The sequence below is a fragment of the Lissotriton vulgaris genome, chromosome 11 (genome assembly GCF_964263255.1).
Source record: "Lissotriton vulgaris chromosome 11, aLisVul1.2, whole genome shotgun sequence".
In the NCBI taxonomy this organism is placed as follows: Eukaryota; Metazoa; Chordata; class Amphibia; order Caudata; family Salamandridae; genus Lissotriton; species Lissotriton vulgaris.
This window is the reverse complement of record NC_141699.1, coordinates 906,945,667-906,961,444: the sequence shown is the minus strand read 5'-3', so window position 1 is coordinate 906,961,444 and position 15,778 is coordinate 906,945,667. Positions and strand designations below refer to the sequence as shown.

Sequence of the window (15,778 nt, the reverse complement as noted above, 5' to 3'; positions counted from 1 at the left end):
ACTTTGATGCTTCCTGTTTTCAAGGCTCTCATTAGTCCCGCCTTGTAAAATGGAGGCAACTCCGTCAGGCAAGTGGAAAAGGTAAGTACTTTATTTCCAGGCCGTCAGTCCCCAAGTCTAGGCAGCAACTGCCGTCCTAGGATTCTTTTCCCACTCAACAGTCCACACATTCCCGGACTCCACCAGAGCCAACACCTTGTGACTTGAAAGTTCTAAAATAAAGATCACTGCTCCAAAGGTTTTTGCTAGTCCAGCCAGTGACTAGTGAATACCAATCTTGTGCTTCAGGATTTTAAGGCACTTCTTAGCCCAGCAACTGTTTAATGCCACTGTAGTGTTCCCTGTTTGAAGGTTATTTCTAGTCCATCCAGTGACAAGTAAATACAACTATTGTGCATCCTCTTTTCAAGGCACTTTTTAGGCTAGCCAGGGTCCAGTATAAAAAAGGCGGGGCTTAGTGACAAATGGCGAGCGCTTGATAAATACTGCTGCCAAAATGACTAATTTTAAGAACATGAAATACGCTTTAATGAGCTTGCAGATCAAGTGGCAAAATGGTGTTAAAATATTCCACCCATCGTCCGCATCGGAAAAAAAATAAAGCAGGTAACACTTAACAGAGATCTAGACCTCACTCATTGTATGTTGTGATAGCTAACAGACACGGCTGCCTGCGTGGTGACTGTAGTACGGGAAGTGGGGGAGCAGCCTGCATGCTGAAGTCACTCTGCCAGAGGCAGTAGTTTGTGCCTGTGTTGGAGACACTGCTACCTGCGCTGCCAGGCTGCGCCGCTGTCGGGCCGGCAGGTCTGTGCTGTGCGAGGACAGCTGTTGCACGACTGCGCGTGGCACACGCGCTCATCCGTTCAAACTTGCTGCGATATACAGGGACGGATGACACCAACGCACCCCGGCTGCCTCTGTCCGCGAGTGTAAGGCTGAGCATGTCACATCCACCCTGCTGCTGTCAGTGTGTGTATGCAAGACGCATTCAAGGCACTGCTTTCACTACTGTACACGCATGGCTGTAGAACATGCACCTTCTGCTGTCAGCGAAGCTGTGTAGGACAGAGCAGGGCACTGCAACCCCTTTCGCGGCAACTGTAGTCGCGCATAACACTCGCTGCTGCTAGAACAAGTTATTATTACAGTGCCACAGCACACAACGCAGACCAGAAAGTATTTGGTACATTCCCGCAGCATGTGCATTAACCCGCTGGCCTTCCATCCCAGTTTTAGTCATGGAACATTGCGTTGACAACGAAAGGCATGTTTTTATTTTCCTTATTATTTTCACACGCATGAAATACCTGGGTTGTGCCACACAGTTTGTGCTGAGATAATGCAAGGCACTGGTGCATGCATTACAAAAGACTAATTGCCCAGACAGCAAAAACGTACATTCCTACGGTATGCATTACCGCCTTTCAGTATATTATTACGCCGGGCATGTGGGGTGAGTTCATAATGTATAATCTGACAGTTTATAAAATAACAATGTTTGAAGTGTGTAAATACCCGCTAAGAATCTGATTGGTGCACGAGCTAGATAGCAAATCTGAGTACAACAGATTACCTTAAAACGGGGCTCAACAATTTTTTTTTGTTATGTGGCCCTAATTTGCAGATGTTGGTCTACTGTGCTATATGGCGCCATCGTCTAGGCTTGCATTGTCTGTGGAGCTCTGTGTGTGTGTGTGGGGGGGGGGGGTCTGTGTGTATGTGGGGGGGCTCTGTGTGTGTGTGTGTGAATGTGTGTGTGTGTGGGATTGGTGTCACTACAACGCAGGCTATTACAACGCCTGCTGTTACAACGCGGTTTTTACACCGCATACCAATTCAACGCATAGTGCTTTTAAGCGCTGGATAGTGAATTATTTAATTTACTATTCCAACTCCAGTCCCCGTGGATAGTAGGGAAGGTGTTGGATAGTAAATTAAATATATTCCCTATCCTAGAGCGCCCCCCAGCGCAATGCGTTGTAATGGTTTGCGTTGTAATGGTTGCAATGTAATGGTAGTGCGTTGTAATAAATGCGTTGTAAGTGATGTTCCCCGTGTGTGTATGGCTGTGTGTGTGTGTGTGTGTGGCTGTGTGTGTGGCTGTGTGTGTGGCTGTGTGTGTGGCTGTGTGTGTGGCTGTGTGGGGGGGCTCTGTGTGTGTGTGTGGGGGGCTCTGTGTGTGTGTGGGGGGCTCTGTGTGTGTGTGGGGGGCTCTGTGTGTGTGTGGCTCTGTGTGTGTGGGGCTGTGTGTGTGGGTGCAAATGCAACAGGTCTCGCATTTGCGAAAGATTAAGCTATTGACATTGTAAATGACAATGCCATTTATTTATCTGTTTTCAAAACCAACACATAAATAAACAATTTGTCAATTACAATGCCAATAGCTCTAACTTTGTCAAAGGCGAAACCGTTGCATTGTAAATGCGTGTTGTACCAGCAGTTCCACAGTTAGCCACAACGGCAACAGAGAGAAAGCAACTTTACTTTGTTTATCGTGACTTGACATTGTTCTTGCTTTGTTTTCACTTGTGTGCAGTCAGGTAGACAACTAGGCAAGGATAGCAGTGGTGATCATCTCGCTGTAAATGAGCTGCCATTTCTGCCATGCATTTTGGTAAAGACTCTAGGGGTATTCCTCATTCCATAAGAGCAGTACCCTGAACTGGTAATGATAGTTGACCAAAACCAAAAGGTATTCCTAGGATATATTTTAATAATTTTCTGCTGCTGTTTTTAGACTGTGTCCACTGGAAGACTGTGCTCCGACTCCTAAAAACATGGGGAAAATTGGTTAAACCAAATTAACCCCAATTGGTGTATTTAACTGTTAAATAAAATCACAGTAAAATGGCACAAAAAGTGCCCCCTTAGCACAAAAGTTAAATGTCACATGTGGGCTGCCATGCACACTATCCACACAATTGACCTTACAAACATATCTGCAGGTCTTTTACTGCGGCCCTGTCGAAGGTGGCAAGATGGTCACACTGGCAAGTAATAGATGCTGTTACAAACCATCATCTTGCACCGTCTCAAAAAACAAAAAGCCCATAATCTCCAAACAGCAAAAAAGCCAAGCAGGTTTGGAAAGAGGGCGTGGAGTGGGGGGTGGGGTGCGTCTGAAAGGAATCTTCAACTCAGTTAAAAAAAAAAATAATAATAATTGGCAGCAAACACCCGACACCATGGTCCTAGAAATTATACATATCCCTTCTTATTTTCAGACAGCTTTCTCTTTGCCCAAACATATAAAACTATAATGCATATGTACACATAAAGAGGCATGCACCATTAGGTCTAGTGCGAGCTTATTCGGATTGTTAGTATTCATGGGGACCCTTCAATCTCCGTTGTTTCAACAGAATAGCAAATCAAAATATTTCAGTGCTTTTAACTATAGCTCCTTCTTCAACTTATGAATTGCCGTCCCATTTTCCAACCTAGGTAATCTAGAGGTCAGTTAAAGGACATACCACTCTGTGAATTAGCGCAAGATGCAAGACCCTTGCTTTGTTATAAATCTGGATGAAAAAGCAGCCGCCAGTACTACAAACACACATACAGCCTCAAGACCCATTCAATCGCAGAAGAGAATGCTCAGCCATTTTGAAGACTTCAGCTGGAGAAATTTAGATATATTCTGCCCATGGCATCAAGGCCTAGAACCACAACACCAAAAAGTACACATAAGAGGAGTATTGCTAAAATGGCAAGTGCTCAAACATGCAAAAAATATTTTAGCAGGTATGAAACTCCTATATTTAATTAAAATTACTGCAGCAGTAAGAAATCTATATTATGCATCCGAGAACTGAATTAAGTTTTGAAGAGTAACATCTACTTTAATGAATGCATGTTTATGGTACAGACATAGGAGCACAATTTGCAATACACTACATAAATTGCCTTGCCCACTAGAAATCACAAAATGTTAACGGAAGAGGTATGCTCTAAACATTCATGATCCAGGGAGACTAACATCTAGGAATTAGCCTATAATAAAAAAAAATTAAAAAACAAAAACATTTCTGCAAGTGATAGGAGGATTCCATAACAAAACCAAAATATTCATGTGCTAACCTGATCGAGAATGCCAAATTTTGGATAATCATCCTCTGGGTCTTTGCTGCCTGGGTCTGGGTGCTCCTTCACCAGAAACACGTCCCGCTCTTTGCTCTGTAAAAAAGAGAGGGTCTTGTTTTTCCATTACAGAATACAGGAATGTGAAGAGGTTTTGGGAGTCATTCCAAGCTACTGATTAGTTTGAGTTCAGTCAAGTACCAGAAAAAACAACAAAAAAACTGGGGTTGCGATTAGAAATTGGAAAAAAAAAGCACACAAAAAACACCATGTCAACATGTCAACTTTTAGCCCAATCTTCAGAACGTCTATTTGTTGGAATGCTAAAGACTAGGTATGCCACACGCAAAACATTGTTGCTTATTTGCTTTGCCCCTGTCGCAGGTTCAGTAGATGGGTACGTTACACAGACAGTAAATTTGCCTACAGCAGCCATGAAATAAAATGAACACGGAACAAAGAAATTATGTGCCTGGATTGCGAACGTGAAAGACGGAGAAAAAAAATAAAGTTTACCAACATTTCAACTTCTTAAAATGTCTCTTAATAGCGAAAATATATTAGTGTTCGTGCCCTATGGTAGTATAGTAAAGGGATAGTAAAGAAGCTTAATGCCAAAATGGCGCTTAACTTTAATCACATTACGTAAGGAATGAACCCCACAATGGATACCAAAAGCTTAGCCGCATGTATGCAGTTTTCATGTCCCTGTGTTTTCCAGGAGAAAATGGCTTAACTTGTCTCTATACCCTGCAATACAACACCCGCTTCACTTTGTCGACTTCTAAAACAGATGTGAACATTAATTTCTTAGAACCAAGGTTTCAATAATTCCATATGAATAAACTGAGATGCGCAACAGCCCATCACTATTGAAGTGTTTTTTTTAATTGTATAGTCTTCATCACTGTTTCTCCCACCACTCTCAAACAGGAGAAAAGAATAGTGGTTGTTTGATACTTTAGAAATCCTCAGTCTGGCTGAGAAATTTAAGTAATGGGCTAGTACACTACACTACATCCAAGGCTGAACTGTATAGAGGTTAGCAGAATAGTTTGTTTGCTACTCATTCCAATACTTAGGATGGTATATATTTATATTACACACATACACACACAATGACGTTCTTCAACCTGTCTGGAGTCTCGATTAGACCCAAGGCAAATCTGCTCTGCGCTACCTAATAAGAAAGGAGACTCAAACATACCACTTCAGAGGTCACATGAGCATCTTTGCCAAGCCCAGTCTACACCACCCAAGGTAATGAAAGGGTCTAACCATAGTCTTTACTATGTTATTCGGCCACGTCATTTTCCCAGGTCTTTGCCTCGTTGTCATAGACTCCCAGTGCTTGTCTATGAATGGAATAATATCCTGCAGGGAGAAAAAAAAACATGTGTTTTTTTTTAACCAGAAAAATAATATTGATGTGCATTTAATTTTTTTAAGTCCTTTGCTCTTTCTTTCAGTTATCAAGGGAATATGATGCATACAAGTAAGCCCAAGAACCACATTCCGTATGTTTCCACACCACAGTCCACCCTACATGAGATCTGGTTAGATTATGATTAGGTTTTCCTGTTTTCAGTTTCAATTTTTTTGTAAATTCTGGTGGAGTTTTATCAGTTTTTACAATACCTTAAAAAAACTGTGGTTATCAGTGGTTAAACATTTTCGAGCCATTAAAAACAGAACCAGTGTTTTGCCAGTGTTTATGGAATTTTAATTATTGTTTGCCTTCTGCACGGATAGCGCATGTGTATAAATAGCGTGTGCACAGGGTATATGAGGTCCAAATACATTTTTACTTCACCAGAATGGACTGCAAAGTAAATAGCATTCCTCATTATCTCTGAAGATTGCAAAAATTCTAGTGAGCCTACCATCTAGCAAGTGACAAGGATATCTTTCACGGAAGCACTTCAGCTCAGGTATCGATTTTGACAGGCCATAATACAACTTTTTCATATACGTAGCTGAATTACTGCAAATACAAACAACAGCCCACCATTCTTTATTGAACTTGATGGGAACTTTTTTCAGCAGCATTCCATGTGACACTGCGTTCAATGTTTACCACACATCTGGTGTCATGCTTCCACCACTATCTCAGATGCTCGGTGAGGACATTCTTTTCCCATATACAAGTCACAGCATCTTGAATTGAATGTTTAAAGCCTGGAGTTTTTGGCAATTCACTTACAATCAATAAATACTGACTCACTAGAAAAGGGGGATGATGTATCAATGGATTTCACCCATTATCTGTTTGTGGGTAAATGTGAGGATACAAAATAGGAAAGATTCTCATGAAACTAGCCAATTTTACCTTTCGGTGAAATCAAATGTAGCAAAAATATCAAATATGGATTTTGATATTTCCCGATTCTCCACAGATTATAAAATAACTAAATAAGACCTAAAACATGCATCTAAACACTACATCTTTAGACCAACGACCACAAAACTGAAAAAAGCAGAAGGAAGAAGAAAAAGTTTTAGTGACATCCCTAGACAACAAAACTCAAGCAGAGTAATGTTAGCCCAGTCTTTCTTGATGCAACCAAGTTACATTGTATTGGCCCCTTCAGGAAGAAATACAAATGTCTCTTTCACTCATCTTTTCCTTTCTTTGAATGCCACTTACTTTGTGGTTGCAAAGGTATTTTTTCAGCATTTATAGGTTTATACCGGTGATGGCTATAGTCCTTTCAGTGGGGTTTTATCAGTTATTATAGGTTTAATCCTACAATGATAGCCTAATTATGATTAATGAAATATGAATCGCTGGAGTAAACAAACTGTTCCTCTTCTCTCAAAAATGACTGACTCGTCAGATTTGCATGAATTATTTTGCTTAATAAGGTAGTGTTTGGAGACTTTGTTGTAGTCGTGTCTGTAGTACTTTTATACATTGACAAGGCAAATGAGACAACTGGAGTGGAAAGAGAAGAATACTACCAGTCTGACAAGATTTCTAAAGACAACACTGATTCAGCCTGAATAAAAATCAACTAGAAAAATATCTTTTACAACTCGATAGCAACAAGCTTTTTAAGGTTACTGGAGAAATGCAAGTTCCATATTCAAAATCGAGATTCATACAACCAAATACTACATTATTGAAGTATCGGCCACCCTACCTAGAGGATACAACCATAAGAGAGTTACAAATATTGACTAGCTGCATCCAAGTGGAGAATCTGTCTGCATGAATCTGTGGAATGCCTTGTCCACAGAAGAGCCTAGAAATGGGTCTATCAGCACTGTGTCGCGCAAGACACAAAAGGGTAAATGTGAGAGGGGGTGGTATCTCTGCTACGTTGATGACCCTTGCCCAGTACCACAATGTCTTTGTCAGGAAATATTGAAAAGACTACGCCTTCATGTTTTGGACAGCGTAAGGACTGTACTCTGCACTTAAGCCCTTGGCCAGCCAGGTATTTCACTCAATGCTGCTGAACTCCAATCTCTCTTTAAAGCAAAGTGTTATGCGAAAAAATATGGGTGTTCGCAGCCTCCAAATAAATAAAAGCTATTCATCAACAGTTAACATGGGAGAGGACACCTTGTAAGGCGAGAAACACTAAGGAGCAGCAGGATCTGTCACACTGCTTAAAACATCTGCCATGAAATCTCACAAGTTAAAGGGCAACTCAGTTCAGTGTCTTTAGTGACTATTGTGAACAATCCTCAGCAGAGCCAGACCCTTGCCCACTTTGAAGACAGCATTTTATTTACATGTTGTGGTTGTGCTACCTCACCATGTAATAAACTCATACACCAGTATAAAGTCCAGTTAGATTCAATTTTTAAAAGCTCTAGCTCAACCCTGGGTAGCTGTGACTGAGCAGTCATTATATATATGCTATGTTATATATTGTCTTTTATAGCGCACGGCTACTCCAAAGAGTGTCCCAGAGCTTTTATTAAAAACCTGTAGCAGAGTAACAACACAATAATATAAAAACAAATCAGCAGAAACAAAGAAACAGGATAGGCAGCCTAAAGGGCAAAAAGCTAGGTTTTAAGGCTCTTCCTAAAGGTTAGCAGATTGGTGGCACTACGTAATGCCAAAGGCAAAGTATTCCATAGCTGTGGCGCTAACAGCCTAAAGGAACGGCCTCCAATACGAGCCCTTCTTACTCGCGGGACCACCGCAAGAAACAGTGATTCAGATCTTAAAGATCGAGCCGGGTGGTAAAAGGCAAGTCTCCTTTGGAGATATTTTGCTCCCACGGCATGAAGAGCCTTATAGGCCAAGGTCAAGGCCTTGAAAACTATCCGCTTCCGGATAGGCAGCAAATGGAGCGACTGCAGAAGGCCAGCAGCTCTGGCTCGCCTAGTCAGGCCATAAATGGCCCGTGCGGCCGAGTTCTGGACCGCCTGCAGCCGTTGCAAAAGGTATTCCGGCAGGCCCAAATAGAGGACGTTAGAATAGTCCAGTCTTGAACCAATTAAGGCCTGCACTGTCATCTTCCTATGCTTCTCTGAGAGCAGAGGCAGAAACCTCCGGAGCATCTTGAGGAGGCCGAAACATGTTCCCGTTAGACCAAGGATCTGAGATATTAACGTCAGACCATATTCCATCTTGACCCCCAAGTTATTAGCCAGCTGGGACGAACAAGATGGAGGGAACATATTGATAGGCCACCATGCCTGCCAATCCGGATCAGATGGACAACAGAAGAAGAGTACCTCAGATTTATCTGAGTTGCACTTGAGGCTGTTAAGCTGGAACCATTTAAAAACAGCCCCAAGGCACTCACGGATACTCTCTCCGTCTAAATCTTCTCCTTTCCTGCACGAAAAGAAGAGCTGGGTATCGTCGGCGTAGGATACGATCTGGGCCCCAAAAGACTCCGCCAATGCCGCCAAAGGGGTCATAAAGATGTTGAAAAGAGTCGGGCTCAACACAGAGCCCTGCGGAACTCCGACTCCCAAAGACAGCATCACAGCAGAGCTGGGTGAGGCCCAGACCGGTTGTCGACGGCCAGCCAGGAATGATCTAAACCAGCTAAGCACCGTCCCCCTCAGACCGATCTCATAAAGTCTGGCGAGAAGACCCTCGTGGGGGACGGTGTCAAAGGCCGCCGATAGATCCAACATAACAAGCATGGCTTTGCCCCCCGAATCCAGTACCTCTTTAATGGCTTCAGACACCTCCAACAGCGCCGTCTCGGTGCTTAGGCTTGGGCGGAAGCCAGATTGAGTAGAGTTCAGTAAATTAAAAGATTCCAAAAAGTTGGAAAGCACGATATGCACATGCTTCTCCAGGATCTTCGTCAGTGCGGGGAGGAGAGAGATAGGCCTGTAATTGGCCAGGACCTCCGAGTCAAGGCCAGGCTTCTTAAGAAGAGGAATGACCATTGCCTGCTTCCAGGCCTGCGGAACCACTCCCTGGCTCAAGGAAAGGTTCAAGAGTGGGTTCGCCAGCGGATTTTTAACTTCAGCCATTTTTGCCAAGAATTTGGCTGGGCATAGGTCAAGAGGCGACCCAGATTTAAGATGGACCATGAGTGCCAATGATGACGAGGCTGAAATAGACGGAAAATCTGCCAAGACTGGGCCCGAAGGGGCCAGTAAAACTGATCCGTCCTCGAGGCTGACAGGTACTTCAGTCGCCATCAAAGGAAAAGAGTCCTGGATCAGTTTTATCTTGGTAGTAAAAAAATTGGCAAGATCGGAAGCCCAAGACTCAGAGGGAGCAGCCTGAGTCGAGTTAGATCGAGGGGCCGTAAATTCCCTAACAATTGTAAGGATCTCCTTACAGGAATTAGAGGCAGCCTCTATCCTCCTCGCAAAATAGCCTTTTTTCTCCAGGAGGATATCCCGATGATAGGCTTTAACCGCTGTCCTATAGGCAAGCCTGGCCGCGGGGTCATACTGAGAGCGCCAAGCCCTTTCAGCTACCTTGCACTGCCGCCGAGAAGCAGACAGCGCTTCAGTAAACCAGGGGGCAGAGACCCGCTTGGGTGTTAATCGGGGGCCATCACAGGGGCTAGATCATTCAACCTATCCATTAGCCACGCTTGCAGAGAGTCTAAGACCCTCTCCAGATCTCCCATGAGAGGGCAGGGATGATCCAGAGCAGCCTGAGCCAGCATATCTGGAGTCACCCGATGATACGCCCTAGGAGCTCGTCCCTGCTGCCTAAGAGCGGTGCTAGATGGTTTCATTGTGCCCCGATAATGGAATTTGGCCAGTCTATGGTCTGACTAAAGCACCGGTAAGAGAGCCGTCACCTCTATGGGGGACGTGGAAAAGACCTGATCCAGAGTATGGCCCTTATCATGCGTAGGTCCAGAAAGATAAGGGACAAAGCCAAGAGGGGCCGTGATATCAAACAATTTGATTGTGTCAGGGTCCAGTCGTACATCCATATGGAAATTAAAATCCCCGGCCAAAACACATATATATATTAAAGGAATAAGTGTAAGGCATTAAGAAGTACCAAAATAGTTGAGTAAGAAGAATAACACACACTTGCGACACCAGTTTATAAAAATAGGCTGCATGTTTACCTTTATATAGACATCTCAATGACACAAATCCAAGGAAGGGTTCCAGAGCTTAATTTTTAACCCCTTCGGGGCTGATGACGAGCTGGGCTCGTCATGGCGTAGCCTCCTCGCACGCTGATGACGAGCCCAGCTCGTCATGAATAATGGGATTTAGAAAATCTGAGCGTGCGAGCGGAATTCCGCTCGCACGCATGTGGTTAAAGAAACAATAAATCTGATTTTCGATGAGCGCAATAAGTCATTGTAATCTACATCAACTTGCTGTTTAGGGTTAGCCACAACAAGTAACTTTAAAACTGCTATAAAGGAACCATTGTTTAGTACAGTTACCCAACAGTCAAAGAAGTCTCTAGTAGTGTGCCAGGCTCTATGGGCGAACCACCACGGATTTTAATGGAGTGTTTCCGATGCCATGGATACAGGATGCTGCAGATGCTCAAGGATCTTTTTTGTGGCCACCCCTCAGTCCAAGAACATGGTAAGGTGACTTTTGCCACAAGGGTCAAAGTCCGAGCCAAGTCCAGCAAAAAACAGTTGCCACTGGTCTCCAGTTACAGCAAAACTATCAGTTCCCTCTAACTGGTGGTAACTTCCTTGTACTCCAACTCTCCCAGGTCCAGCAGATTCGGTACAAATTTAGGGTCAGTACTCAGTCTTCCTGGCAGCACTTCGGCTGTCAGGCGCTTTTCGCTACCAACTGACCAAGGTAGGCTTCTTCAGCTTTTGTGGCCCTATAGCTGTATCAGGTGGTCAACCAATTTACTCGTGGAGACACCTTCTCTGTCTGGAGGTACGGGATGACTTCTCCTTGGGCAAGCCACCAAAGGGAAAGTCCCCTATCTCCCGGCAGATGCAGTCCAGTATTTGGTGCAGCCTTTCTTTGCCGGGTCTAGGGAACAACAGGGCAGTCTTTCTTCAGTCTCCTCTCCAGTACAGATGTGATCCGAGGTCTAGGGTGTTACTTATGCCCAGTTCTTGCCCTCCAGTTCTTGCCCTGTGGAGACTACTAGAAAACAGGCTAACTGATCCCCTCCCGCCTAGTGATTACTTCCTGTGAAGTGTGGAATTTAGCTGCCCTGGATATACCATTCTGCCTACTCTGAACTTGGTGGAAAACTTCTCGGTGTGTGGAGCTCAGCAACCCATCCCAGAGGATACTTCGAGGCTACAGGTTCATGGAAAAAAACTTTTGGCCACTGTTTTCCCATCTGTTTCCGATGCCAGCCTGTCTGCAAAAACAAAAGAGCAGTCTGTCTTGTCAGTGAGTATCACTGATCTTCAACTGTAACTTCCCCCTTTAAGGCATGCCTTTTGGCCTCACAACCTGTTTGGACTTCCTGCCAGGAAGAGGTCACACTTCTTCCAAATGCAGTCGCTTTGTGGTACTTCCTGAGTCCTCACCCCCACACCCTCAAAAGTACACAGAACACGGTCTCGAGGTCAGCAACTGTAAACCGTCATTGGAAAACTTTGGCCAACAGACTGGTAATTTTACAGTTACCACTTCAGAAAAAGTTACAATAAATTGGACTTCAGCATCAATTCAGATTTAATGCATTGATTCTAATTATACCTCGAGGTATCAGTATAGTAGTCCTATTTAGAAGATATCGCTGCTGCAGTGTAAATTTGTACTCACCAGTAGAGCTACAAGCCTTTCCATAGTAAAAACCATAATGTGGGTGGGTTTTTTTTTACTTTCAGGAAAAGTAAAGTTAGATGCAACTTTTTGGTCTGATGCTTACCAGACATCTGTGCCAACATCTTGAGGACATTTGGAAAGCTTCCCAGGGAATGCATTCAGCCTGTTGCTTCCCATTGGTTTTGTGGTTTGTAACTCACATTTGCTTGCATTGTATTTGGTGGCTTTATTTGTTTTAGGCTGTCCACATTGAGTTTGTCCTTTCTGTGCCCCATACCTTATTTACTGTATCCTTCCACCAGTGTTCTATTTCTGGAAACAGGTCTTTAAATCTTGTTCTTATCTAGTCAAATTTGCTGTGCATTCAAAGACAAGGGTCACATGTCAGGCTCTATCTTCCGGGGAGCTTGGTGTTTACGTGTCATTTCTGGCATCAAAGTGAGAGGATTTATGTGACAATTACAATAGTTATTAACAGTGTGCTGGAGGAAGGCTGTGAAGTGTGGTGGAAACAAATATTTTAGTAAGATTAAAAAAAATACATGCAATAGGTGATAACATTTCCACACATTATCGTTTGTGCACTGTATACTTATCAGTAAAACTTCTTGTCTGTGCAGAAGTAATGATCATTTCAATTCAATATGTGTTGTCTAATGGCAGTGCGTTACCACACCATGCATACTGTACTTCACAGGACTCCATGCCACTTCACTGTACCCTTTATGCCTCCCTACTCTGCACTACACACTCTATGCCTCTCCACTATGCGCCACTTTACTCTGCGACTCACCAGTTCTCACCTATTCTGCAACAATGCACTCTACACTACTAAAATAGACGCCACTGCAATCTATGACACTGTGCTCTAAGACACTAACCTAATGCACTGTACGCCACTACACTCTACATCGTTCCACTCAACGCCAATTCACTCGAAGCTACGAATCCACTTTGCACTCCACAACACTGCATCCTACGATGTCACTGCACTCAATGCCATTCTATTCCACTCTGAAATAATCCACACTGAAACTGTAATCCACACCATTCTATTCTACGCTCCTATACTCTACCCCACTTTACTCAAAACCAATATGCTCTATGCCACTGCACTATGCCAATCGACTCTGCACAACCTGCACTTTACGCCACTATACTCTACACCACTGCACTGTGTCACCGGTCTCTATGCCACTTTAATCAGCACCACTCTATGCCACTGCATTCCACCACTGCACTCTAGGACACTTCTCTGCAACACTGCATTCTCCACCACTGAACTATATGCCACTTTACTCCACTGCACCACTATAACCTACTATGCACCACTACACACGGATACTGCACTCTACACCACATCTCTATGACCCTCGACTCTACACTACTCTACTGTACGCCAATGCGCTCTACTATGCACCACTACACTTTTCGCCACTGCCCCCTACACAACACAACACTGCACTCTATTCTGCACCGCTCTATACTGGTGCACTGCACTTTATACCACTGCACTCTCAGATTCGAACCACTCCACTACTCTATGCCACTGTACACTACCCTGCACTGCACCACCCCACCCCACACCACTGTACTCTGAAACAATCTAATCTACGTCACTGTAGGCTACACCACTCTACCCTGTCACTCCACGCCACTGCAATATACGCTCCGCCACTCTACTCTAAACCACTCCACTCTTCACCAGTGCACAATACACTACTTTACTCAAAACCAATGTACTCTAAACCACAGCAATCTATGCCAATCTATTCAACAACACTGTAATGTTCGCTACTGCTCTTTGCGCCACTCTACTCTGCGCCACTGCACTCTACACCAATGCATTCTGCTACTCTTCTGCACACCACTGCATTCTACAACATTCAACTCTGAAAGACTGCGCTCTCCGCCACAGTACTCTACTCTCCAACATACCACTCTACACCACTTCACTCTGAAACAATCTATCCTACGCCTCTACAATCTATTCCCCCCTACTTTGCGCCACTCCACGTCACTGCAACCTACCCAACTCTACTCAAGGTCACTGCACTCTACACCACTGTACTTTAAGGCACTCTACTTCAATGTACAGCACACCACTCTCCAACACCATGCTTCACAATACTCTATTCTATGTCTTGACTCCATTAAACTCCACTCTGACTCTACAGCACTCTACTCCACTCTATGACACTACTCCACTCTATGATGCTCTATGCAGCTCTCTCTATGTCACTGTACTCCACTTTATTCTACAACACCCTATTAGACTCTACTCTCTGCCACTCCACGATACTACATAACACTCTACAGCACTCAAATCTACTACATTATTCCACAATACACCCTTTTACTCTACTCCCTCCACAACACTATACGAGTCTCTTCACCACTCCATAACACTACAATTTACAACATCCACACCACTCTTTATTACCTCAATAATTTGTAACTATGGTGAACAGCAGCCACACAGGAGTACAACATGGATAAAACATAGTAGCAAAGGCAATAGTAGCTCTTGCATAGGCAAAGACATATTGGCTATGCCAATGCTTGTTTATACACTGTATCCTGCCTTCAGGACTGTTTAGGCCTGCCTTAGGGGTGACTTATAAATATTAATAATAGTGGGATCCAGACTACAGCGAAAGGAGGGCCCACAACATTACCACCCCCAGATAGACTGCGACGGCTTGCCCTACCCATCGTGAGAGTCAAGTGCGGAAAAGGCTGTACTTGGTCCAGTTGGCCTTTCCATAGGAGGCCGGAGCAAAAGACACCAGTGACAAGGGACCTCCACCACCACGCTTCAGGAAGGTAGCCTGTCTGCCCTGTATCCTGAATACAATGCATCTATTCCTTACATCTATCCATCCACTATTCCTTACATCTATCCATCCACTATTCCATGCATCTATCCATCCACTATTCCATGCATCTATCCATCCACTATTCCATGCATCTATCCATCCACTATTCCATGCATCTATCCATCCACTATTCCATGCATCTATCCATCCACTATTCCATGCATCTATCCATCCACTATTCCATGCATCTATCCTTCCACTATTCCATGCATCTATCCTTCCACTATTCCATACATCTATCCTTCCACTATTCCATGCATCTATCCTTTCCACTATTCCATGCATCTATCCTTTCCACTATTCCATGCATCTATCCTTCCACTATTCCATGCATCTATCCTTCCACTATTCCATGCATCTATCCATCCACTATTCCATGCATCTATCCATCCACTATTCCATGCATCTATCCATCCACTATTCCATGCATCTATCCATCCACTATTCCATGCATCTATCCATCCACTATTCCATGCATCTATCCATCCACTATTCCATGCATCTATCCATCCACTATTCCATGCATCTATCCATCCACTATTCCATGCATCTATCCATCCACTATTCCATGCATCTATCCATCCACTATTCCATGCACCTATCAATCCACTATTCCATGCATCTATCCTTCCACTATTCCATACATCTAT

The 15,778-nt window shown here is 43.8% G+C and overlaps 1 protein-coding gene across 2 annotated transcripts in view; it reads right to left on the bottom strand.

The window, feature by feature from the left end:
• Positions 1–15,778, bottom strand: part of ASH2L (ASH2 like, histone lysine methyltransferase complex subunit) — a 247,416-nt gene that overhangs the window by 113,531 nt on the left and 118,107 nt on the right. For both annotated transcript variants that reach the window (XM_086944037.1, XM_086944038.1), the window contains exons 6-7: positions 5,362–5,457; positions 4,084–4,179 (exon numbers count right to left, since the gene is read on the bottom strand). In XM_086944037.1, the coding sequence (XP_086800163.1) occupies positions 4,084–4,179; positions 5,362–5,457 (192 nt within the window). The remainder of the gene's footprint in view (positions 1–4,083; positions 4,180–5,361; positions 5,458–15,778) is intronic.